Source organism: Bemisia tabaci, chromosome 9 (assembly GCF_918797505.1).
Source record: "Bemisia tabaci chromosome 9, PGI_BMITA_v3".
NCBI lineage: Eukaryota > Metazoa > Arthropoda > Insecta > Hemiptera > Aleyrodidae > Bemisia > Bemisia tabaci.
The window spans coordinates 1,349,890-1,373,411 of record NC_092801.1 but is presented as its reverse complement, the minus strand read 5'-3'; the positions used below and the strand labels follow the sequence as shown (position 1 = coordinate 1,373,411).

General features: G+C 39.5%; 1 protein-coding gene across 3 annotated transcripts; it reads right to left on the bottom strand.

Annotated features, from left to right (window-relative positions):
• On the bottom strand, positions 1 to 23,146 carry LOC109038242 (uncharacterized). 3 transcript variants are annotated; one of them, XM_019053241.2, is made up of 8 exons: positions 22,824 to 23,146; positions 21,642 to 21,849; positions 20,459 to 20,638; positions 18,453 to 18,601; positions 16,890 to 16,980; positions 13,130 to 13,312; positions 11,939 to 12,050; positions 1 to 2,094 (listed from the first exon to the last, which is right to left on the bottom strand). In XM_019053241.2, exon 8 carries the CDS (start codon positions 1,465 to 1,467, stop codon positions 370 to 372), a length of 1,098 nt encoding a protein of 365 aa, XP_018908786.2. In that variant the 5' UTR covers positions 1,468 to 2,094; positions 11,939 to 12,050; positions 13,130 to 13,312; positions 16,890 to 16,980; positions 18,453 to 18,601; positions 20,459 to 20,638; positions 21,642 to 21,849; positions 22,824 to 23,146; the 3' UTR covers positions 1 to 369. The 3 variants fall into 3 exon arrangements, with proteins under 3 accessions (XP_018908786.2, XP_018908785.2, XP_072160738.1); XM_019053240.2 differs by lacking the exons at positions 11,939 to 12,050; positions 13,130 to 13,312; positions 16,890 to 16,980; ... (2 more) ...; positions 21,642 to 21,849; positions 22,824 to 23,146 and adding an exon at positions 3,517 to 3,915; XM_072304637.1 differs by lacking the exons at positions 11,939 to 12,050; positions 13,130 to 13,312; positions 16,890 to 16,980; ... (2 more) ...; positions 21,642 to 21,849; positions 22,824 to 23,146 and adding an exon at positions 3,723 to 3,915.
• Between the last annotated feature and the right edge of the window lie 376 nt (positions 23,147 to 23,522).

The window sequence follows — 23,522 nt, the reverse complement described above, 5'->3', positions numbered from 1 at the left end:
TACATAATGCGATGCTTTGGGACGTATTTAATTGAACTTAATTGATTCTACTTAATTGAACGCTGCTTCCGAGAGCTAAATGCTATAATTTGATTACTTACGGGTTGGAGCTTTCATTTCACCACCATCACTCCTTCCAACATTTCAAAATTTCTTGTAGTTACTATCCATTCATATGAGCAGGCGTCTCGATGTACAAGAGCATGATGATTCCACTCCTTTTTGTTATGGCACATAATAATGACGATGAATTCTTCTTCAATAAAAGAGGCTGGTAGCTGACTGCAAGAGAATGGGTCCCTCTGCCGATGTGACTGAGTTATTTTTGCTCTCTCAAATGGCTTTTAGTAGCATCCAAGACAAATGACTTCAAGCCAATGTTTTTTTGCCGCAGTACTTGAGAATATGTCTTCTTAAACTTCTCTTTAAGGTGAAAAAGGTAGAGCACTGGGGGCAAGAGAAAGGCTTCCCCTCAGTGTCTTGTGGTTTTTTGTCAGTGTGCTGCAACATGTGCCGCTTCAAACTGTTCTTCCACGTGAAGGTTTGAGAGCAATGGTCGCATTTAAACATATTCTGACGTGTATGCGTTTCCTCGTGTTGCTTTAGATACCTTTTATATGAGAAAGAGGCTGAACAATAGCTGCAACTAAATGGCTTCTCGCCGGTGTGACTTCTTAAATGCTCCTCTAAATAGCTTTTAGTGGCATAAGAGGCTGGACATAGACTACAAGTAAATGGTTTTTCACCTCTATGCTTGAATAAATGTCGATTTAAACTATTTCTCCACTCAAAAGTAGCAGAGCAATAATCGCATTTCAATGGATACTTACGAGTATGCTCTTTTTCTACATGGTGGTTTAGATGTCTTTTACAAGAGAAAGAGGCAGAGCACTCGCTGCAAATAAACGGTTTCTCACCAGTGTGACTTCTTACATGCTCCTCCAAGTGGCTTTGAAAGACAAAAGAGGCAGAGCAATAACTACAAAAAAGTTTCTCGCCCGTGTGTTTGAGAAGATGCAGTTTTAAACTGCGTTTTCTGGCAAAACTGGCAGGGCAATAACTACATTTCAGTGCATTCTCGAGGGTATGCATTTCAATATGTTCCTTCAAATATCTTTTAACAGAAAAGGAAGCGGAACAATAGGAGCAAACGAATGGTTTTTCACCGCTATGCACGGCAATATGTCGTGTTAAATCTGATTTTTGAGTGAATGAGACAGGGCAAATACTGCAACTAAATGGTTTCTCACCCGTGTGTATCAGGATATGTTGCTTTAAACTTGATTTTTGAGTGAATGTGGAAGAACAATGGTCGCAACTAAATCGTTTGCTCCCCTTCTGAGATTTCTTTTTGGGAGATGCTGAGTTTTCTCTGAGATTAAGGAATGGTAGTTGTCGGTGCTCTGTGCTTGCACCAGTCTCTGCCTTTTTTTGTTCACTGCATGAATTATGAATATTACTTCTCATATTAATACTATAGTCTCCGCAGTCATAGAATCTCTATATTCGCTTGATTGCACGGGTAATTCGTTCCTAATTTCAACGATGGGATGTAACAAAGAGACAAAATGATCATCCTCTTCGCATACTTCGCGTTTTATTTGGTTGGGGAAGTTTAATGCCTGTCCCCTGGAAGGAATTGCTTCAGGAACTATCATCTCCCCCTCTTCCATAACCTCGTGGAGTCTGCTGAGCGATTGATTACTGTTTACTTCTGCTTCTGTGGTTGCGACATCAATATCATTCTGTAACGGGTCAACCATGTTGTAATCCTCCTCTTCTACTTCAATTTTTACTTGAGCGAGCACGCAACTAGATGAACTGGTGGATTCTGATTGGAGCTCTTGAGGAATACGAATTTCTTCTTGAGGAGTTCCATCTTCTAATTTCACTAGCGGGTCAAAATCAATGGATTCAATACCTGGGCCGGATGGTGGATCCGAATCTGGAAACTCCTCCTTCACGAAAACTGAGTGACTGACCTCCATGTTTTTGTCTACTTCATTCAGCTCAAGATTTGCACAGGAATTTTCCATCGACATTCCTTAAACTATGGCTGCTTCATCATTGCTCCCATTTTATCAGCTTCGACTCCTGAAGAAAAACAAATGTAAAAATGTGTAAGCATGTGTGTTGAAAACTGAAATAAGACAAAATTATAATTAAAGAGAAAGATACAGACATTCCGTGGGGTTGTCAGCAAGTAGGGGAGACGGTTCAATTTGTAGTCCACGCATTTACCGCAGCATGACTGCATGTTCCGAAGAGTTTTTCCAAATTGAGTATTCCGTCATTGAGACACGGGTGCATCTTTAATTTTAGGTGAAAATATCAATTATTTCCTGAGTTTTCTTGCAAACCCCCCCCCCCCCCCACTCTCACCAATAAAAAGTATAAATAGCCCTCCTACAAAACTTTTGAGCCAATCTTGTTGAAATTCGATAGGCAACCAGTCGAAGTACACACATGAAGTGGTCAGTAGGTAAAAAGGCGGGGAGTGGAGCTGTCCAATTACTATTTACATCATAACTTCCATAACATGGGATCTCACTGGAATTTTTACAATAGATGATCTACTTGGTAGCGAAATTTTTCCAGTAAACTTCCTTGAGAAATGGCTAGGTCTCATATCTGGACGCAGATTTTCAAACAGTTGGTTCAGAATTTGATGCAAGTCCTTGATCAGCAATAGTCCCATAGGAAACCGAATATCCTCATTGTATCCTTATTATTGCTCCTGCTATGTTATGAAATTTACCAATAGCATAGCACAGAATCACCCAATTTATAGTTCCAAGATCATGGGTGCCACTACAGAAACAGGTGCGCTCGTCATAGACAGTAGGCATGAATAGAAACTACCTGGTAAGAGCATTGCAATCTTGTCGATTGTTTTTGAAACTCCGGTGAGACAATGTTTTATACTCCATGATTGCATTGGCATTTCAATGCTCACCACAACAGCATAGCACCTTCAGTGGCTGGTGAATGGAGCATTGAGCGTTCAGTAAGGGTAAACAAAGAGACGTCACGGTAACTCAGCCTCAGTTGGGCAATTCACCGAAAAGATCTCCGTTGACTATCAAAGACACACCTACTGTAGATGCAGCATCTCCATTTAAGTAGGTGACATCCTAACGTCACTTTTGCTCCTTGTGGCACGGGTACACAACATGACGTTCACGGAGTATAGGATTACCTGATCTGAAGTTTATGCAAAGTTGCTTTCCTCACAACATGCGTTAGCCAGCTCTAACACCAGTTCTCAAGCCAAACTACTATCTTCAGTAACATATTTGATTTTGTGAGAGACGAAAAATCCAATTCATCTGCTTTCAAAACGGTTAGGACATTGCGCAGCGATGGATGTCCTCCAAGTTTCATTCAAAGTACAAAAACCAATCAAGATTTCCCATGATTGCGAAAGGGTGTATCTTACTGAGGGAGAAAGATCTACTTTCATGAGTTCAAGTGGAGAAGGTAGAAATTTGGTGGAGTGAGGCAGTTGGTACTTACAGCGAAGTAGATAAGCGAGATCGACGATGGGACATCATGGTTTCTACATTACTAAGATTGGCTGGACGAGGAGACACTGGAGGCAATTACTAATGTTTGATACGAATATCTTTGAAAGAGTACATATTTGAATCGCTTATTCAAAGGGTCGTGCGGAGGTTGGAAGGCCTAGCGAGAATGCACTTATGAATTTGACAGCAGATTACCTCTCGTAATCTCGTTCAGATTTTGTGAAACAGTGAATGCATTATTCCAACAAAGTCTCGAGAAGAATCGATTACTAGCGGAAAAACACTTGAACAAGAAGATGAAGCCTGGAGAAACGAAATTTTACACAACACATCACAATAGGACGCTATGAAAATCTAGTTACTTACAAAGTTACATACTTGATTGCCAAGCCATATTTATCTTCACGTAGCTTGGGCAGGCGGGCTGGGGGGCATCACACACAAAGGATCGTATTCGATACATCGAACAGGTGGAATTATATCGATATCGATTGCGTCAAATATCAATTTAGAAATCTGAGGTAACGGGTCTTTCATGATTGACTTCTTATTCTTTCGAGTACTAGATGGCTAAAGAGTGAAATTGTGAGGAATTTTCCCATTGTCAATTTCTCCACTGAAGATCCATGAACTGAGTATGAGGTTATGTTCTATTGGTTTGAACCAAACAATACATCGAACCACTATCGAATACGATTTGTCTCTGCGATTTATAGCCGGCCTACCCTCTGGCCAATCACAACGCCACACCACAACCAGCAACTAGCGCCCCTAGATATGTTACTGGCCAATCGTATTCATTGGCGGTAATCTCAGAATGATTTGAATTTGCGCTATGCCCACTCGACTGCCGCTACCCCTCTCCATTGTAAGTCATTTAGGTAAAATTAGTGCGATAAAACCATACAATTGATCAGCTCACGAAGGCTCGTTTAAAAAATAAACTTTGGCCCCTCTTTTCACAAATTACCTAATGCCTGTTTCTCAACTTTCAGTTTTTAGCAGGAGAAAATATAACCGGCTAGTGGATCTCAAAACGATTCTCGACTCAATTGTTTCGAAAATATGGGTTGGTTCCTTTCTGATAAACTCGGTCCAATTCTGTTTCCTGAAGATTACAAACTGACTTTTTGCAAAGATATGGGATTTTACTGATAATACATGTCCGTAAATTTTTCATCAGAAAAATACTGGCTTTATATGCGCTGGAAATGAGGCATTACTGGGTTAAATAGATGTATTTGCTCCACATATTTAGGAAACTGAGCTTGATTTGAGAAGAAGAAGAAAAGACTAATAGGCTGAGGGACGAAATCTTCATGAAATTTCTCACATGCCCTACTGAGAAACTCCTCTCCTTACAAACGAGATTTTAGGCATACTATTTGGTAATGCTGCGAATAATGTGGGTAGCTTAACAGCTTTGTGAATTTGTTGTAATAATGATAAAATTATCGAATCGAAATTAGGTTTAAGTATCTAGTTCTAAATTGGATCACACGTGGAATAAAAAAAAAAAAACTTCAATTTGAGAAAAATGAATAATTTATTAATAATTTTAATTTTATTTATTAATTTTTTTTTAATCTGCTCCAGCTTCCGCATGATTCATCTACCTTTCTCGTGAAGTAAATGGTCCCTTTTAATTTTTTCTCCAACTCAGTGTACAATACCTAAGTAGATTTCAATGAAGAACAATCGTTTTTCCATCTTAAACACATGCATTTGAAAATATACGACCGTCTACAGAATAGGGACCCTGGCACCAAAAGACACAAAGTGAAAAATTGATAACACGGCTTGGGGTGGATCACGACTTTTTCAGTACACAAATTTCAAGCCAAGCCAGGCTTAATTTCTTCTAACTGAATTTGCAATTTATATCTATCGATGAAACTGGGTTAAGATAAAAGAAATACTTTCCCGCCTCCAGCCAAATAACTTTTCTGCACCAAGGCCCCGTTTCCTAGAGACGATCAGATATGCACATGAAAATATTACAATTTAAATGTTGGGCTAAAGCTACATTACTCGGTCATTTTACAACTACATTGTTGCTCTAATTGAAAGTTCCTTAAAATAGGCCTTTTTTTACTTGACCTTAGCCATGTCAGAATAGTTTTTAATCACTGTGCCCTTCTGCAGCCTGATTCTTGAAATTTTTTGTTTGTCAGGACGACATAGATGACATAAGTTAAAAGGCAGAGCGTGATTGGTCGGCTATGTCTTATCACTGCTTTGTCGTGCCTTTGTCAGGTGGAATGGACGACGTACTGTCAGAAACTTAAAAGGTGCCGTTAACTTGTCGCGAGTTCAACCCGACATAGGCCCGACAGAGCAGCGATAAGACATAGCCGACCAATCACGCTCCACATTTTAACCTATGTCATCTATGTCGTCCCAACAAACAAAAAATTTCAACAATCAGGCTGCAGGCCATTGCATATTACATGAGTTTAAAAGAGTTAATTTTAGGTCTATGAACTTCTGCCTCTTTATATTTTATTTGAAAATTAGAGATATGACGTAACTTTGGATGAGAAATGGCGGTACCTATGTGGGTTGATAAAGTAGGTACAAGACTCTTGACCTGTCGGTGGTTGAACATTAAGAGATTAGAAAAATTATAGGAGACCCAGATAGCTGCAAAGTATTGTGAATATTCACTCAATGTTCCATGCTTTTTGACACAAGCCGATTATTGGCAGAATGTTCTCAGACCATTCCGAGTTTTTCTTCCATTTTTGAATTTTCCAGAATATTCTAGGATCTGAGAATATCCAAAAATTTGAATTGCAATGTAGAAATAGGTATCGACAATTTCTGACATTAATTTTTCCCACAACTTTATAACCTATCTACAATTTACGGATTGCTGTAGCCCCTTTGTTACAGTAAAACCTCGCTAAGTCGGTTTCCGGATAAGCCGGTAACCCGCTTTAGTCGGTAGAATCGCCCGGTCCCGTTTATCACCCATATAACACAATGCTAAATAAGTCTCGGTATCTCGGTTTGGTCAGATTCTGAACCCGCTTAACTCGGTGAAATTTTTCCATCTCGACCTGTTTTTCTTCGATCGTCACCCGAGATCAAGCGTAGGTAGTGTTTCCGTGCGCGGTGCGGGTCGGGTCAAGTTACGCCACGAAGGGTGAGCGAATCTCCGAGAGAGCGCAGCCTGCGCAGCGCAGTGCGAGAGACGACATCAGCTCCCCCTCTCCTCCTCCCTCCCATCCCCACTCAGCCCGCTCGTATCGGCACGAGCCCCTCTCCTCCTCCCTCCGATCCCCACTCAGCCCGCTCGTATCGGCACGCGCCCCTCTCCCCCTACCATCTTGCATTGCCGTTCCCCGCTCCCCCGAGGAGTTTTTCGAGGATTTTAGCGAGTGCCGAGTATTGTTTACGTTGCATTTTCAGTGCAACGACCCGCCACTCAGCGGGCGGCCGCGGCGCATCACCGCGCGGCACCCCAACAAACGACTAACCCGATGACTTCATGATGCCCTGACACTTACAACACGCAATTTCAAGTGCATCTCATGAAATTTTACTCTTTAGTACCATTTTCTTCGATCAAATGGCTCTCCTAAACACTCCTACAAGTCACTCTACACGCACGTTTGCGTTTGTCCAATTTAGGGCGCGAAATTTGAAAAAGCGCGGCAGGAAAAGTGGCAGTCCGCGTAAGTCGGTAACCCGCTTAACTCGGTAAATTTCCTCGGTCCCGATGAAAACCGACTTAGCGAGGTTTTACTGTACTACCAAATCCGACAATCCGGTCGTGCATGTGGAATGAGTCCGCTAACCATCATTGGGAAATGTCTGCCTGGGCGCGTGCTTTCTCGTATTATCCGAATTCTTGGTCTTGAGTGAAACTAGAGGGTTTTATTCAGTGCTAAGCAGAAAAAGGCACAACATAAGTTTTCTTTCTCCCCCAGTGAAGGGACTCGTCGGTTCGGTGCGGTTTAGAGTTCAAAACTACACTGTTCCTCAGGAATCACTTTGACCATAACGTTCATTTTTTTTTCACTCAATGAAAATGATGAAAAATCAATCATCCGAAAGATTGAAGAGGGGATACGACCACTACACAACCTCCTCTTCCACCAACAATTGAGCCAGGTTGAACAGCAATTCTGCCACAAGCAGCATTACTGCCTCCCCCGGCACCATTTTTCGACCATGGTTCCACCAACTGGAGATACCCAGCAGTAGGGTTTTGCGGACCGGCATACTGGGGGTTCTCTAGACCCTATCAGTATGGGTATCCCTTTCCAGCAGTGCCCTCACAGGTGCCAAGTACCTCACAGGCACCAGTAGGGGAGGTCCCGCAAGTAAAGAATGAAGCTCCTGCGGCACTAGCTAACATGGATTTGTTGAGAGATTGGGCTTTAAGAAATGCAATCACTTCAGTTGTCCTCGCGGATTTAAGCAAGACTCTTAAACAAATACACGGATGTTTCAAGGATCTTCCCTCACAAGGTCGTACTTCACTGAAGACGGATGTTAAAACTAAGCCGACCAAATGCGATCCCGGTGAATGCATTCATGTTGGCCTTAAAAACAGTTCTTATTCATCATTTCAATTCTACTCCATTACGTAGATGTCCTACCTTTAATGTTCCACATTGATGGCTTTCCAATTCTTAAAAAGATTAGAAACTCATTGTGGCAAATTTTCATGTCTATTCTGACCATTGAGCAAATTTCGTCTGTAAATAGACAAAGCCTAAGTTTCATATCTTTATCACTAGGAAGCCCTTCTGACCTAAACACTCCAAGGAAAACCCAAGAGGAGAACCCGAAATTCTCACCGAATCCAAGCCCTAAAGTAGACTCGATGAAAAAACAGGTGTTCAATAAGAAATACTCTCAACTTCAAGGTAGCCTTTCTGACCACGACACCCCAATAACTCAATTAATGCAAGCCCTCGATAGAACCACGAAGAATCAGCTGTTCTAGATTCTTGTGAGGATGCATCGAGGTTCGAAAAAAGGCAATCAAAACTTCCGATCTGAGCGCGGCAGAGGACGAAAAAAGGACAAATTCTAAACCGCTTCAGTGCGAGACCTCGAGTTCTGAGGGAGAACAGTTACCCTAACTGGCAGTTCCAACGACGTTGATCAAGCCTCCGAAATTGGTAAAACAAAAATTATTTGAAGTTGAAATGCAGGATAACTCCACTGACTCTTTGTTATGATTTCAAAATTGCTATGACGTCAACGAGCGTCAAGGACGCTTCAAGGTAGTGAAAACACTGGACACTCAATTGTTTGTACTTTACTTATGACGCACGCAGTGCAAAAATCTGTACGCGATTTTGAAGAATAAATCTCACTCGGTTCCAGGTTATCAAGGTGTAACTTTCTTTCTCCCTCTTTTTCAAGCAACAGACGAATCTCGAATTTAAAAATAGTTGGAGAGATCAAGTAAAATTTTTGCAAAATGATGCGTTCAAGGAGTTTTTTTTTCGGTCCAAACCAAAAAAATTAGTTGACTTAAGCGGGTTCTGAATTACGCAATTATCGCTAATGCAGGTTTTTTAAGCAAAGAATCATATGGGTGACAAACAGGACCGAGTGATTCTGCTGACTTAGGCTGGTTTCTCGCTTATCCAATGAATGAGATAGCGAGGTTTGACTGTATCCTCAGAATATATGCCTAAAAACGGAGCACTGCTCCATTCTTAGGCAAATCTTGGCATATTTCTTTGACTTAGTGCATAAACGTGAGAGCAGTCTTTGTATTTCTCTTTTTTTTTTCAAGAAACAACATGATTTCACAAATGAATTATTAGTTTTATTTCTTCACGATTGTTCATAGAATAACCTACAAGAAGTCATTTTCAAAGCAAGGGTAAGCGCTGCAATTGAGTCATTTGAAGCTGTGTATGATAGTGACGCAGCCATTAATTGGACTATAATTGATAAATCACGGAAGGTTGTGAGCTTCGAAAAAGGCCGGCAAATTTAGAGTGGCCAAACCACTTATTTTTATTTCATATCTTATTTTATTCCTGTTAGTTCGACCACAATGGCAACAACATCAATCGTAACTGTGATAAGCGCTCAAATATTCAAGGTCTCTTTGGCTGTGATTATGATGAATTGGAACCGATAAATCCCAACAATAAATAACTTCTCATAAAAATGTTTGTCCGCTGTTTTGTACCAAATTTAATTATTTTTTAAGAGTATTTCAAGGATTTTAAAAGACTGTTTACCTGCCTAAGAGTATTCATTTATTTTGTTTCTATGTTTAATACTGATGGATACTGCTTGATGGATTCTTGGAAACCCGATATTGTTCCATTTTTAATCGAAAAATACCTATTCTCTGAAGCGCTTTCTTATTTTAAATTGTTAAAAGCTAAGTTCCCGAAATTAAATTTTAGGACTTTTAAAACTAGTTTTCTTTCTCAATTTAAGGACGAAGTTAAAGCTTCAATTACAGCAAATAAAGCAAAACATGAAAGCTTCAATTACGAAATTTAAAATTGTCAGATCACACAAAATTAATGGATCACATTTATACAGTAAAAACCATTTGTTCCAAAATGATTCCGTGTGCCTCAGACACAAATATTATTTTTTACGTTCTATCGTCTTTACCTAGAAAAATTTCGCAAACTGTCATGTTACTGCCCCATAACACTATGGCTGAATTTGATTCCTTGGTAAAATCTTTCATTTCTCATGAATCTCTATTAAACTTATTAACTCCTCCAAAGGAAGTTTCAGAACCAACTCCCCAAATTTTCCCTGTTCAAGATTGGCAGAAAAAAGGATTTAAGGCAAAATCTCGTAATAAATTTTTTGCCAAACAACCGGAAAATCCTACATCGTCATCATTTAGTTCTAATGGTATATGTCCCATTCCACCAATGACAGATGATGCTTAATCACACAAAAGTCTCACCAAATACTCTGCGCATTAATGCAGGGCAGTTGTTGAGAATTGCCTGCGAAACCCAATGAAAAGGTTGCTGATAGATAAGAAGTGGAGGCCTTTAGCTCTTGCGAGGGATGCGGATTACCTAAAGTACTAAAAAATGATTGTTGATAGCGCACGTATGTGTAGTCTTCAATATTCCCGCTAATCAAATGATAGCGCGCCTTTGTTTTTCTCATTCCCCTAAATTTATGTGTCTCACACAACCGGCCACACGCTGGCGTTAAAAAAAACCAGTTCCGCTACTGGTTATCATCCCATTTATAGCAAGCGGTCACTTATATTTACAAACTCTCTGAAGTTAGCACCATCCATTTACGACTATGCGTAGTTTTAGCCCTCATCGTTCCTGCTGGACTTTACTTTCTTTGGAGGAGATACAAAGAAGGCATACATCTCGCGCGGTACATAACGTAAGCCGAATGCTTTACGTTAACTCGCCTTAAGTTCCGGCCCTACCACCCATGCAAATGGTCCAGCCTTCCCAGATGGTCCACTCACCGCCTTGGGAAGAATTCAAGTTCAAGAAACCTGACGCATAAATCGAAAACCCCCGCCCTTTTGTGGATCTCTCCCCCCCCCCCCCTCAAATTTGAGAAAAAATCGTACCGCCAGAGATTTTTCTCACGAAAAACCTATGTACTTAAACCTTCTGATGTAGTGTTGCAAATATATTCCATGTATTCCAATCATCATTAGCAAATATTATGCAAAAAATTTTTCAAATGAAACCACATCTAAATGCCAAGAAGTGGAATTCAGCTATTGACGATGATGAGCGTTCCAACAACATTTTAGAGGTGGATTGGATCTGGTTCAAATGTAAAACTCTTAGAAGTGTTGTGAGCTCCTTTTTAAAACAAGCTCGACTCTCGATCTTATTCAATCCGGAGTTAAGAGAATCCTATATTTTCTTTTGATGAGAGTAACTTTGTTGTCTTGGAAATTGTTAGCTTTCAATTTGGAACTAGCATAATGAAACACAATTCAGAGTCTATAATTCAACGAGAATTAAGACCTGGCAGGAGCTTCTAACCTTTCTTTACTTCACGACCTTTCCTCTTTGATTTTGATGTTGATGGTGCACCTATTAAACCTAATAAACATGGTCAAGGCAGAGAATCGTTTTTCTGGATATTAAAATAATAAAGAGATGAATGAGAAAATGGAACTGTATGCCAACCACCAACATGCAGAGGGACTTGTTGGAAATTGAGGACCCTCCGCATCAGATGCTTAGCCAATGCTGCAATATTCTAATTATTCCGCAAAATTTAAGTATTTAGCGCACTAGAGCGCAAGCACAAAGAGGCAGAGCATAGACTGGCGACTGACCTTTTCTAAATACTTTGACATGTGTTGATTCAAATAACATTGCTTCGTAAAATTGACAGAGCACTGTCTGCAAACCATTGGTTTCCGAGCTATAAATAGTGACAAATAACGTTTTTTTCATCTTTACCAGTGATGGCAGGAAGAGGACAGTCAAACAGAACATCATCAACTTCACCATTCTTGCAAACATTGTCTTTTTTTAGGAATTCCACAGAAGTAAAAAGACAACTAAAAGGCTGCTGGAAAATATAAAAGATAACACACAATATAAAAAACCAGGAAGTTTCAACCTAATTACTATCTCATTATTAACCAGAAAAATAAAAGAGAAAAAATCAAGTTGTCGATTCACTTTTGTTGTAAGACTGATACTGATTACATAGTAAACAGATCTGGCCTATTGCGGCAAATCCCAGGCATGGCAAAACCAAGATTATCTGAAAGTTGGAACTATAATCACCGAAATGTTATTCAAAACATCCGGGTTTTTTTCGGTTCATCTTTTGAATTTTACAGCAGCCTTTTCCTGGATTCAGCTGTTTTTTTACCTTGTGCTTTATGAATGATTAATTTTTTCTTTGTATTACAGAAGATTCACTTTTAATTTTAATGTTGCTTTATATCGTAGGCAATTATCAATCGCCGGCAATTTGCAAGCCAGTGGTGAATAAATATAGAAAATCATGAAATTCAAAAACAAAAGAACAAGATTAGAGTGCTGATTATGTTGCCTATAATGTGAATAGATACTTTTCCATCCTTAAAAACATGGCAGAAATATGCACACTCAAGAGAGCGTGCAGTGAACTCCAAGACATTAGTCCGGTTGAGATCGGACAGGGAATAAAACTAACATTGTGACAAAGTGTAGAGTATCACAAAAAATGAAGGCGCATTACTCACCGAGCTTATACTTTTGAAGACTATAACCCTTGAAAATTGCATTGCGCTGATGCGCATTATTGCGATATATTGAAACAACATGTGAACCGCTTGCAAATTGCCAGCGAATGCTAATTGCCTGCGACATATATAGCATAACGACAAAAGTACAATAACTTTCGTCAAGTTCAGTTTTAATTCCGCAGAAGAGTTCTTTCTTGAGGAGTGTGGTAGAGGGTTCATTCTTTAATTCTCATGCTGCAGTAATAAAAGCTAAGTTCATTTTTCTTCATTTCAGTTTTGATTTGCAAGAGTGAGTCAACAAGAGAGCTCCCTAAATTTGTTTGGACAGGGAATTTCTGATGCACAGGTAAACTAGGAACTTTACACAAAGAACTCCTTTCTCCATGTTTTTTGAGCTGAAAGGAAGATCTACATTTTAAACCTGATGATCGATCCAATCCAGTAAATTCATGCTTCAGAGGAGTTGTCTGACGGTGTACAGCAAATTCATTTCTCCTGCAGTCTTCTCCATACTTGAATAGATAACCCTTGGAGGAAGGTTGGTTGTGTCTTAATATTCGATTGTTCCGCTCTCATATGGGGGAGGGATCTGGACCTAGGTAAAAATAAGATGAGGTGAGTGAAAGCAAAAGAAACATTTAAATCTGTCAGAATGATAACACACAAACTTGGAAACTTAAGAATGCCCAAATTTCATTATAGATGTCCCATTCTTGGGGAAGTCATGGGAGATGGTGCAGAAAATGTCTCGAAGTACATGTCCTATGGCATCAGAAAGCTTTTCTTGGACAGACTTCTTCACCTACTCTGCCGTGTTGGGGAAGAATGCCTCATGAACATTCGAGATTTGCCAAATTTCTCTCAATAAAATGTTTATTGTTGAGGAAATTTATGAATATTTTTGCCTGAAATTTTCAGGAACTTTAGGTGAAATTGCAAACAAAATTATCTGGGAAATTGCGGAAAAATATTCATTGTTTTCCCAGGAAAGTCTTGTCTTATCAAAGAAAATTTGGCAACACCTGAAGGTTCATACGGCGTTTTTCCTTAGCACGGCAGTACTGCACAGTTTTTTGTGCGTAATAAAATTGAAACGATTGAATATTTTCGCATAAGGGGTTGACTTTAAATCATTTGCCACAATGAACACTAAGAAATTCCTAAAATTGACTCTGTTGGAGTATTTCAAACTTTGAGAACAAAAAAAGATGTTCTGGCGATAAACGCAGTTGCAATTTTGAAACAATTTTACTCATAGAATTTGGCCTCTTTGCGCCATTGAAAATGCATTCCTGCTCATGTAATTACCTCAGTATGATTTGATAAACTAACCTTCATTCGACCCCCTCTATACTTACCATCATCTTTGTTGCAGGCAAATAATCAAATCAGGCATTTTGTCAAATGCTCGGGCAAAGTGTCTGACATTCTCACTCAGATTGAAATCCTGACGCTTCTGCTAATTTTGAACAAAATAATTATTCGTCTTCACAAACAGCAATTGCTTTTAAAAATTTGCATCAAAATATGGAGTTTTTAAAATTTTGACAGTTGAAAGTATGTGAAGAACATTTTGAAAGAGGAATTATAATAATACATAGGCTGTCCCAAAACAACTGAGAGTAAGTCTGTATTTCAAAAACAATAATAGATATTGAAACGCGGTTTGTGGGAGGTTGTAGCTCATATCCTTAGGTATCCAACGAGCCCAAGATTAGCTCATTTGGTCAAAATTTCGCTGAGTTACAGCAATTTTTTGGAGCCGTGTAAAAAATAACCCTACAGGATTTTTGAGTATTTTTTTCCTTGTCTGAACTGTTGTTCCGAGAGTCGTGCAGTTGATTGCAACTTTGCGGATCCTGTTGGCACTGGTCTAGATGCAAGTTCTAACATGTTTGCATGTGTTTTCATTGCATACCAGAGTTTTCTTCAACTTCCCAGCTCAGTGAAGCCAACATTGTCCAGCGTTAATGACACTTTCCTCCGCCGCAGAAGTTGACGGCCAGCCGCCATGCGGAATCAAAGCTGCCGACTCGCGACCCTCGGAAAAAGCCGCATGCCACCGATAAATGGTGCTCTCCCCAAGTCGATTTTCTCCATAAGCAACTAACATCTCTTTCACGGTATCAGAGACAGTTTAATCTTGGCGAACACAGTAACGGATGGCATAGCGTTGCTCTTGTTTCAGCTCCGCGGGCAAACTCATTGCACCAAACGAGAACACGTGTCATTAACGCTGGACAATGTTGGCTTCACTGAGTTGGGAAGTTGAAGAAAACTTTGATATGCAATGAAAGCACATGCAAACATGTTAGAACTTGCATCTAGACCAGTGCCAACGGGATCCGCAAAGTTGCAATCTCGGAACAACAGTTCAGAAAAGGAAAAAAATACTCAAAAATCCTGCAGGGTTATTTTTTATTCGGCTCCAAAAAATTGCTGTAACTCAGCGAAATTTTGACCAAATGAGCTAATCTTGAGCTTGTTGGATAGCTAAGGGTATGAGCTACAACCTCCCACAAACCGCGTTTCAATATATATTATTGTTTCTGAAATACAGACTTACTCTCAGTTGTTTTGGGACAGCCTATGTGGTTGGTAATAAGATAAATTCTTACTACAGTAAAACCTCGCTAAGTCGGTTTTCATCGGGACCGAGGAAATTTACCGAGTTAAGCGGGTTACCGACTTACGCGGACTGCCACTTTTCCTGCCGCGCTTTTTCAAATTTCGCGCCCTAAATTGGACAAACGCAAACGTGCGTGTAGAGTGACTTGTAGGAGTGTTTAGGAGAGCCATTTGATCGAAGAAAATGGTACTAAAGAGTAAAATTTCATGAGATGCACTTGAAATTGCGTGTTGTAAGTGTCAGGGCATCATGAAGTCATCGGGTTAGTCGTTTGTTGGGGTGCCGCGCGGTGATGCGCCGCGGCCGCCCGCTGAGTGGCGGGTCGTTGCACTGAAAATGCAACGTAAACAATACTCGGCACTCGCTAAAATCCTCGAAAAACTCCTCGGGGAGAGCGGGGAACGGCAATGCAAGATGGTAGGGGGAGAGGGGCGCGTGCCGATACGAGCGGGCTGAGTGGGGATCGGAGGGAGGAGGAGAGGGGCTCGTGCCGATACGAGCGGGCTGAGTGGGGATGGGAGGGAGGAGGAGAGGGGGAGCTGATGTCGTCTCTCGCACTGCGCTGCGCAGGCTGCGCTCTCTCGGAGATTCGCTCACCCTTCGTGGCGTAACTTGACCCGACCCGCACCGCGCACGGAAACACTACCTACGCTTGATCTCGGGTGACGATCGAAGAAAAACAGGTCGAGATGGAAAAATTTCACCGAGTTAAGCGGGTTCAGAATCTGACCAAACCGAGATACCGAGACTTATTTAGCATTGTGTTATATGGGTGATAAACGGGACCGGGCGATTCTACCGACTAAAGCGGGTTACCGGCTTATCCGGAAACCGACTTAGCGAGGTTTTACTGTATCAAAATACTGAAATTTCGAGAGCTTTTTATAAAAACACACGAATCTTCTGAAATGTTTAATATTTGGCTATTTGCCAAGGAACTAATAAAATGCCTGATTTGGCTATTTGCCTGCAACTCTAACTTAAATTTGAGCTTTCAAGGATCAACTTACACTAAGATTATCAGATTTTCTCCCTCCACGCATTTGCTAAAAGTTCAAGAGAAGTTTTTTCCGGACAATAAGGTCCCTTTATACAGATCTTCACACATATTCATCGTAGTGCAATTCTACAGTAGTTTCACTTTTAATTTCGATGCTGCAATGAAAAGAGCCAACCAAGACAATAAAATCTCTATTTACATCAATTTTTATTCCCAGAGAATTTTAGTTTTTGTGGCATGTCATAGAGGGTTCAGTTTTAAAGCCGCTGTGTGCAGGCCAAGCAAAGTAAAGCCATCTTTGTCTATTTCAGTTCTTTTTGTTCTTTGAGCGAGAGAAAGAGTCAAGGGGAGAACTCCACAAATTTGTTTAAAGTTGCACAGGTTGACCGGGTTTTGTACAACAAAGAGTCTTATCTCTATATACCTTGAGCTGAAAGACAGATTCACAATCTAAACCTAACGGTGGATTCAGCTTAATGAATTCATCCTTGAAATAAACGATGTGACTGGTCTTTCGGGATATATCCAGCAAATTCATCTTACCTGCAGACCTTCTCACACTTTAATTCAGCCTTGCAACGAGGTTAGTCGCGGCTTGTTTTTCAATTGCTTCACTCTCGTAACTGTCGAGGACCTGAACATAGGAAATCAAACAAGGTAAGAGTAAAGCATAAAATGTAAATATTTATGAGTATGGAAACACAGTGGGGCAGCGTTCGAATCTTACGGAGAAATTTATAGGCCTGCTTGTATTTAAGGGCCAATAGGGTTTACAAAATGTTTTTTTTCTGAAATAATATATGATGAGAACTGGATGTCTTTAGGTGCCTCAGAATCATTCGTTTTGAAACTATTTGCACATTTTCTTCCCTTTCCATTACCCAAAGTACTTAATCCTGCTTGAAGGGTTCTTAATAGATTTTAGTATTGATCCTAAGAGTTTGTTGCAGTTTCAGCATTTACATAGCTGGCTGATCATGAATACTTGGGCGCCAACTTTAGCCACAATTTCAATTATTTGCGCAGATTTTGCGCATTTCAAACACTGCAGTAGAAAGGAAGGTCAATGGTCTAAAGTAAGGAAAATTTAAAGATTAATCCTGTAGTGAGCCCTCCTGCCAGTGCTATATTTCAGGGGAAGATTAGTATAACATAGCCCAACTATGGGCATGGCTATGCTCCGAAAAATTTCACACTCCAGAGCGTTTGCTACAGTTGTCGATACTATCCACCATTGCCTTATTTGAAAGCTGGGTTGCGTTCCAGAATTCATCGCGATGCAAACCGGTTGAATCGGTTGTGCATCAAAGTATTTTCGGGACCGGTGAATAGTAGACCAGTTTGTGTCATTTCAAGAGTCAAAGAACATGGTCCAACATCGGAGTGCACGATGGCGGTTCTGCCATTGCCTGGGTCAGATGAAGATGCCTCCATAGTCACATCAGCCCTTGCTCCAAATACTACTACAAAGATATTTTTTAATTTCTGGTCGATGCATACTTTTGAAAAGGTGTCTACACACCTGGGGGGAAAAATTCTCCAAATTTCCAGGATTTTCCTGACCACATGATCAAAATTTCCTGACTTTTTTTCAACCCAAATTGCCATGCATCTAACTAAAAATGAACAATTTTTGGCATTAATTTCACTGCAACTGGTTCATACATGCGGACCTTTTGTCTTCAGGTATTAATCATTCAATAAAATATAACTGCAATTTCTAGGAGAAAATTATTTTTCTACTCATAATCCAGAATGTGGCGCAGAGAATTTAATCCTGACTTGACTGCAGCTTAGGTTGAGTGTAGGGACACTGCTGAAGTTTTTCGGATTTCAAGTTTTGAGATATTTCGAAATTCCTGTTTTAGGTTTCTTAAATTTCCAGTTTTATTCATAAAATTCCTTAATTTTTCCTAGACCTGATGAAATTTCCAGAAAATTGGAGGAAATCTGTGCAGCAAAACTTATGGTCTTGGATGAGTACAGGAGGCTTCTTCTTTACACCTTTGATTCTGAGTACTTTGCAAAATGAAGGATTTTAAAAGGGTTCTAAAATAATTTCAAAGACATTCAAGAGCGTTAAAATAAAAAATGGTACGTACATACCTTAAGGAATACCTTAAAGCAAAAGATTCCTACTTCACTTCAAATCGATACTCTGCTACCTTTACATGAAGAGGTGAGTGTGAGTTGTACAGATGATACCGCACGGCATTCCAGAGGTTGTCACACAGATAGAAGAGCGGTCCAATTTTCTGGAAAAAAAAACCCACATGATAAAAAATTCAATGACTCTCGATTCATCACCTCCCACTCCTCCCAGCTACAGTATTACAAACGCAATTTATGCTTATGCATAATGTTGCCAGACATCTCTATTTTGTTTCAATTTTATCTTCCAACCATTTTTATGCACTTTCATGAAAATTTCAGGGACTAATCTTGATGTCAAAAGAAGTATTTGGTAAAATTTTTGAGTGATTCTGTTCATTAGTTTTTCCATTAAAAATTTGACATGTTTCTGAAGTTCAGCAGTAAGACACTTGGGCACAAGTAGAGCTAGCGTTCCTTTGGCCAGACCGTGATGTATTACAATTGAAGAATGATTGGACAGATTTGACTAGAATTGGCCTAATTGCATTTCACATTACCTAATTCATTCTCAAGATTCAGTTTTTAACAGAGCTAGCAGAGGTTTTCACTTACCTAATTCCTTTCAGATTTTTGTAGACTGTGAGAAATATACTCACAAAATTTCAAGTCCTAGAGTAGCTTGGTTTTTTGTTTAAAAAAATTTCAGAGGTAATTAGGCAACATTTGATGTAGTAAGGCCAACTACAGTTGTATTTAGCCACTAGACCTCTTGCATGTGACAGGAATTTACAATTTAAGTACTGATTCCTATGTAAAATTTAACGATAATCACAATATTGATACTGGTTTTCTCTAAATTGAACTTCAAAACTTACAAAAAGCTCTCGAAGTAGAGGGGGGATATCCCACACTATCCTGAGAGTCAACCTCCATATCAAGTCAAACTCTAAATGCAAAAATAGGGAACGAATACATTAAAAGCTAGTTGACACTTTGCTTAGGTAATCCAAATCTGAAAACATCGCAACCTTGCAAATGTATTTGCTCCTTATCTTTGCATGGAGAGTTCGCCCCCTAGCGTAGCGTGGGGAATCCCCTCCATTACCGTCTCTACCTCTACAGCTTTTTTTGCGCTTCGAAGTTCGTTTCGGAGAAAACCAGCGGCACCATCGTGTTTCTCAAGAAATTTTGCAAAGAAATAAGAATGTAAATTGTACATTCCTGACACATGCAAGAGCTCCATGCACCTGCTTGGTAGAAGTTAATAATTGTTTTGTTATCCTTTTTGGAGTAAAAATGCAACTTCTAGTTTCATCTGTAGATGTTTTTCATTCTTGAACTGAGTACTCTAGGACTGCTTGGAATATCATGAACCATGAAAGTAGATGATGCGGATTGCATTTTGCAAAAAGAAACCAAGAGCATACCAATGTTGCTAGGATTCTGCAACTTACAGTCTTTGCGATGAAATTACTGGAATCAACGAAAAATTAAATATACGAAGACATTTTTTGTCTTGAATGTATAGTTTATTGAGGATAAAAATAAAACTAGTTTAAATGATTAATTTATATTTACAAGGTGAGAAAAGTTGCACAATCTTAGGGACATTGGAATGTCCTTGGTTCCTTCTTGCTAAATACAATCCATGTCATCAAATTACTTTTCAAACACAAATAATCCGAGTAGAGGCTATGTCTTTGAACTGGATTGCATTTAGCAACAGGAACCGGCGCGATTACCTACATTGTTTTTAAAATGGTGCAACTACTTCTTTTCTTTTGAAAATACTTTAGATGCGCACAATTTTCAAAGCTATACAATTCTTTTTCTTTAAAGTTCACAATTTGTTGGTGCGAAGAAAAAACTAGGTATTTGCTATTCTGGGAGATTTTTTAGATAATTATGAAGAAGCAGCATTTTTACAACACTGTAATCTTGCAGGTTCCTTTTTGCTAAATGCAATCCAACTGACATCACCTTTGGGGGTAGGGGGGTACTCATCATTCTTTGCTTACCTCTAAGCTTCAACAACTCGAACACAATTCTGCGTTCAGAATAACCATTTCAAATTTTTCCCGATAACAACACTGGGGAGTACCATTCCTTTCTAAGAAACTCCACTGAATAATCCATAATATGGCAGAGGTAAGGAATTTTGACAGGCTTGTAGTCAAGTTTTTCCTGAGTAAAATGTCCTGAAAAAACCAAAAACATCATTGAACAGTTCAAAAAATGAACAAAAAGCTGATCAAAATCAGACTATTCAAAAACTGGCAGTCAAGTTGACATAGCAAGGCAAAACCTGAAGCTGAATTCAGCCAATCAGCAAACGCCAATTCCCTTTCTTGTTTACGTCATTAGAGCCAGCCAAAAGTGTTTTTTCAACCCGGTCTTATTATTAACATTTTCAAAACAGGGTTTCATGTCATTTACGGTTTACAACAGTCTGAAAAAATTCTTAGAAGCTCAGTTCACTCCATACTTTCAGAAAATGAATTATTAAAAATGGGTGCCACTGACCCATTAAAAATAATAATGAGGGAAACATAAGATAAAACTTGTGTTCACTGTTAATACAAATTTAAAACTTTGCAAAAAAGATAGACAACTTTGTCACTTAAACATTTTTTTCCAATACTCACGAGTCAAACTTTCCAAGCTGCCGCCTTCAATGTAGGCTGCTGCAGTATACAGCAAAACAAAATGAACTCCAAGGTTTAGCGTACACAGGGCTCAGAAAAGCTACTTTTCAAGGACTCACCTCATTGAAAGTGCAGCAGAAAAATGCCATGTTAACAATTGGGCATTGCCATACCTCATCTAACAAATCACGGAGACCTTGTCAGATTTTGTACTAAAATTTTCAGGCAGTTTTACTGTGCACAGTTTTCTAGCGAGTCTGAAACTTTTAGGGGAAAATAATCAAATTTTTCTCAAAAATATAAATTTTCTTGAAAGAAATTTGGCAACATTAGAATGTTCCAATAGCTTAGTAGAGTAAAATATTTTTGCCTCCATGATTCACTTGATGAATGGAGAGGGGGAGAGGGCTGAATGCAGTCCATATCATTTTCTATTTTCTCCAGGACAAAGTACTCAAGGAAAAAATAGGGAGGGGGGGGGGCAAATAAAAAAAGGGGATTAATTTTAATCCCAATAATAAACTACTTAATTTGAAATTAAAATCAAGATTCTCACCATTGCGAAGAGTAAAAGGGAACTATCATGTCTGTGGGGCAACACAGTCCTGTCATCCATTTTGTTCTTGTCAACGCCTGTTTGTCAATGAAAGGAAACAAGGTTTTTTTATCTGCTGAAAGCAATATTGCTGTTTTGTCCACCCATGTCCATTTGTTGCAGTTTTCCTGTCCTTGTTGGGTACAGACATTCTTGATTTGTGATCATTCTGAAATAAAAGGTATGTTTTTTTCGATTATTAGAACATTATGAAAAACAAAGAAAACAAAATGCACCGTAAGAAAAGGCTAACCAGTGTGGATGCGGATGACCGGCTAAAGAACATCTCGCAAACGGACTGACCTGGGTCTATCGCCCTTGGGCGAATCTTGCAACCCAGTGCTCAATAATTTGTTTAAGTTGTTGGACACTTGAGGTTGCGTTCAATGGACAGTTATACTGGACAGTATGAGCCAAATTAACTCCGAGGACAATATCTTGTCTATACATCACTTTGAATTGGATGAGCCATAAAATTATGTCAAAAAGTATTGCTTTGAATGAAAACGAATTGATTTATAATGAGTGTTGAAGGTGATTCGTCAAGCTCAAATGACAAGGTTGAACTGGCATGCTATGTACTTGGAGCATCGATAAGGTAAAAAATCTTGGCTGATTCTGAATTTTTAGCCAAACAAAGGATGATAGCCTTTAAGCATAAGCCTGCAGAATCATTCTAGACCCAGAAATTGGCAGAATTCTGAGAAATTAAGGCAGAAGAGCGTTAGGAAAAAAACCTTGCATTCGATGTATCAAAATAGAATGCGTGGTTCTTTTCCTGTCACTATTCTGCTTCCATTTCTCATATGCATGGGCTGTTGTCCTTGTTTGACTGAAAATTCAAAATCTGCCGAGATTTTCTACTCAATCCATGCGATATATCACCATCCAGTTGTCACTTGAGCTTGACGAATCACCTTAATTGTGACAATACGACTGACGGAGTCTCATTCGCTCAGCTGGGCTGAGTGTCTAAAGAATGGAAAACAAGTGGAATGTTATAGTTTCCAATAGCTAAGGCCTTGAAGATGTATTACCTTAAAGGCTAAAAATCCTGGCAAAAGCATGGGTTCTTCTAATTTCATACGCTCATTCCGGTACTTACAGAGATTTGAGAGGTAGGTGATAGAAGATTGTACTTACTACACGAGCCAAGCATCAAGTCAAGGATGTTATGGTACATAATTGAAATTGGATTAGATTGGCAATCGGACGCAAAAGAAGCCTCGTGGAATTCGAGCAGTCGGGAAATCGCAGAGTCAGAATCAGCGGACGGCGAGATGAAAACAAAATCGTAGGTAGCACCATTTTGTACCTTCGAAGAGCTCCGATTCTGCTGATTATGAATTATGAAGCAATACTATTCACATACATCTCAAGACTATACTGAGTACTGAATTGAAATAACACAAAAAATAATTCGGTAAAATAATATAATTTTGGGATGAGCTATAGGGACTCTAGGATGAACAAACACTAGCGCCTCTACAGTTTGTTGAACAAACTACTCTTCCCGCTCCTTTTGTAGCTATTTGATACTGACCAATCACACGTTTTGGCGGCAATCTGGGGATAATTTGAATGCGCGCACCGGCTGCGAACCACCCCCCTCCTACCTGTAATCGGTGAAATCGGCATTGACGGGCTGTAAGAAGTCTCGAATACCGCGAAATCGCCGAACCATTGACACATCCAAAGTCGAAACACATGACGTATTTCATAAAAATTATTCTCCATGGGTTCGCTGTGTAATTCTTATAATTATTGCATTTTTGCGAAATAGAGACAGCACTTGTTCACGAGAATTTTTCCGGCTCTTAATAAAGATTTTTTATTTTAATT

Excerpts from the sequence above, each read along its gene's own strand:
- LOC109038242 (XM_019053241.2), bottom strand. The coding sequence starts at position 1,467 with ATGAGAAGTAATATTCATAATTCATGCAGTGAACAAAAAAAGGCAGAG.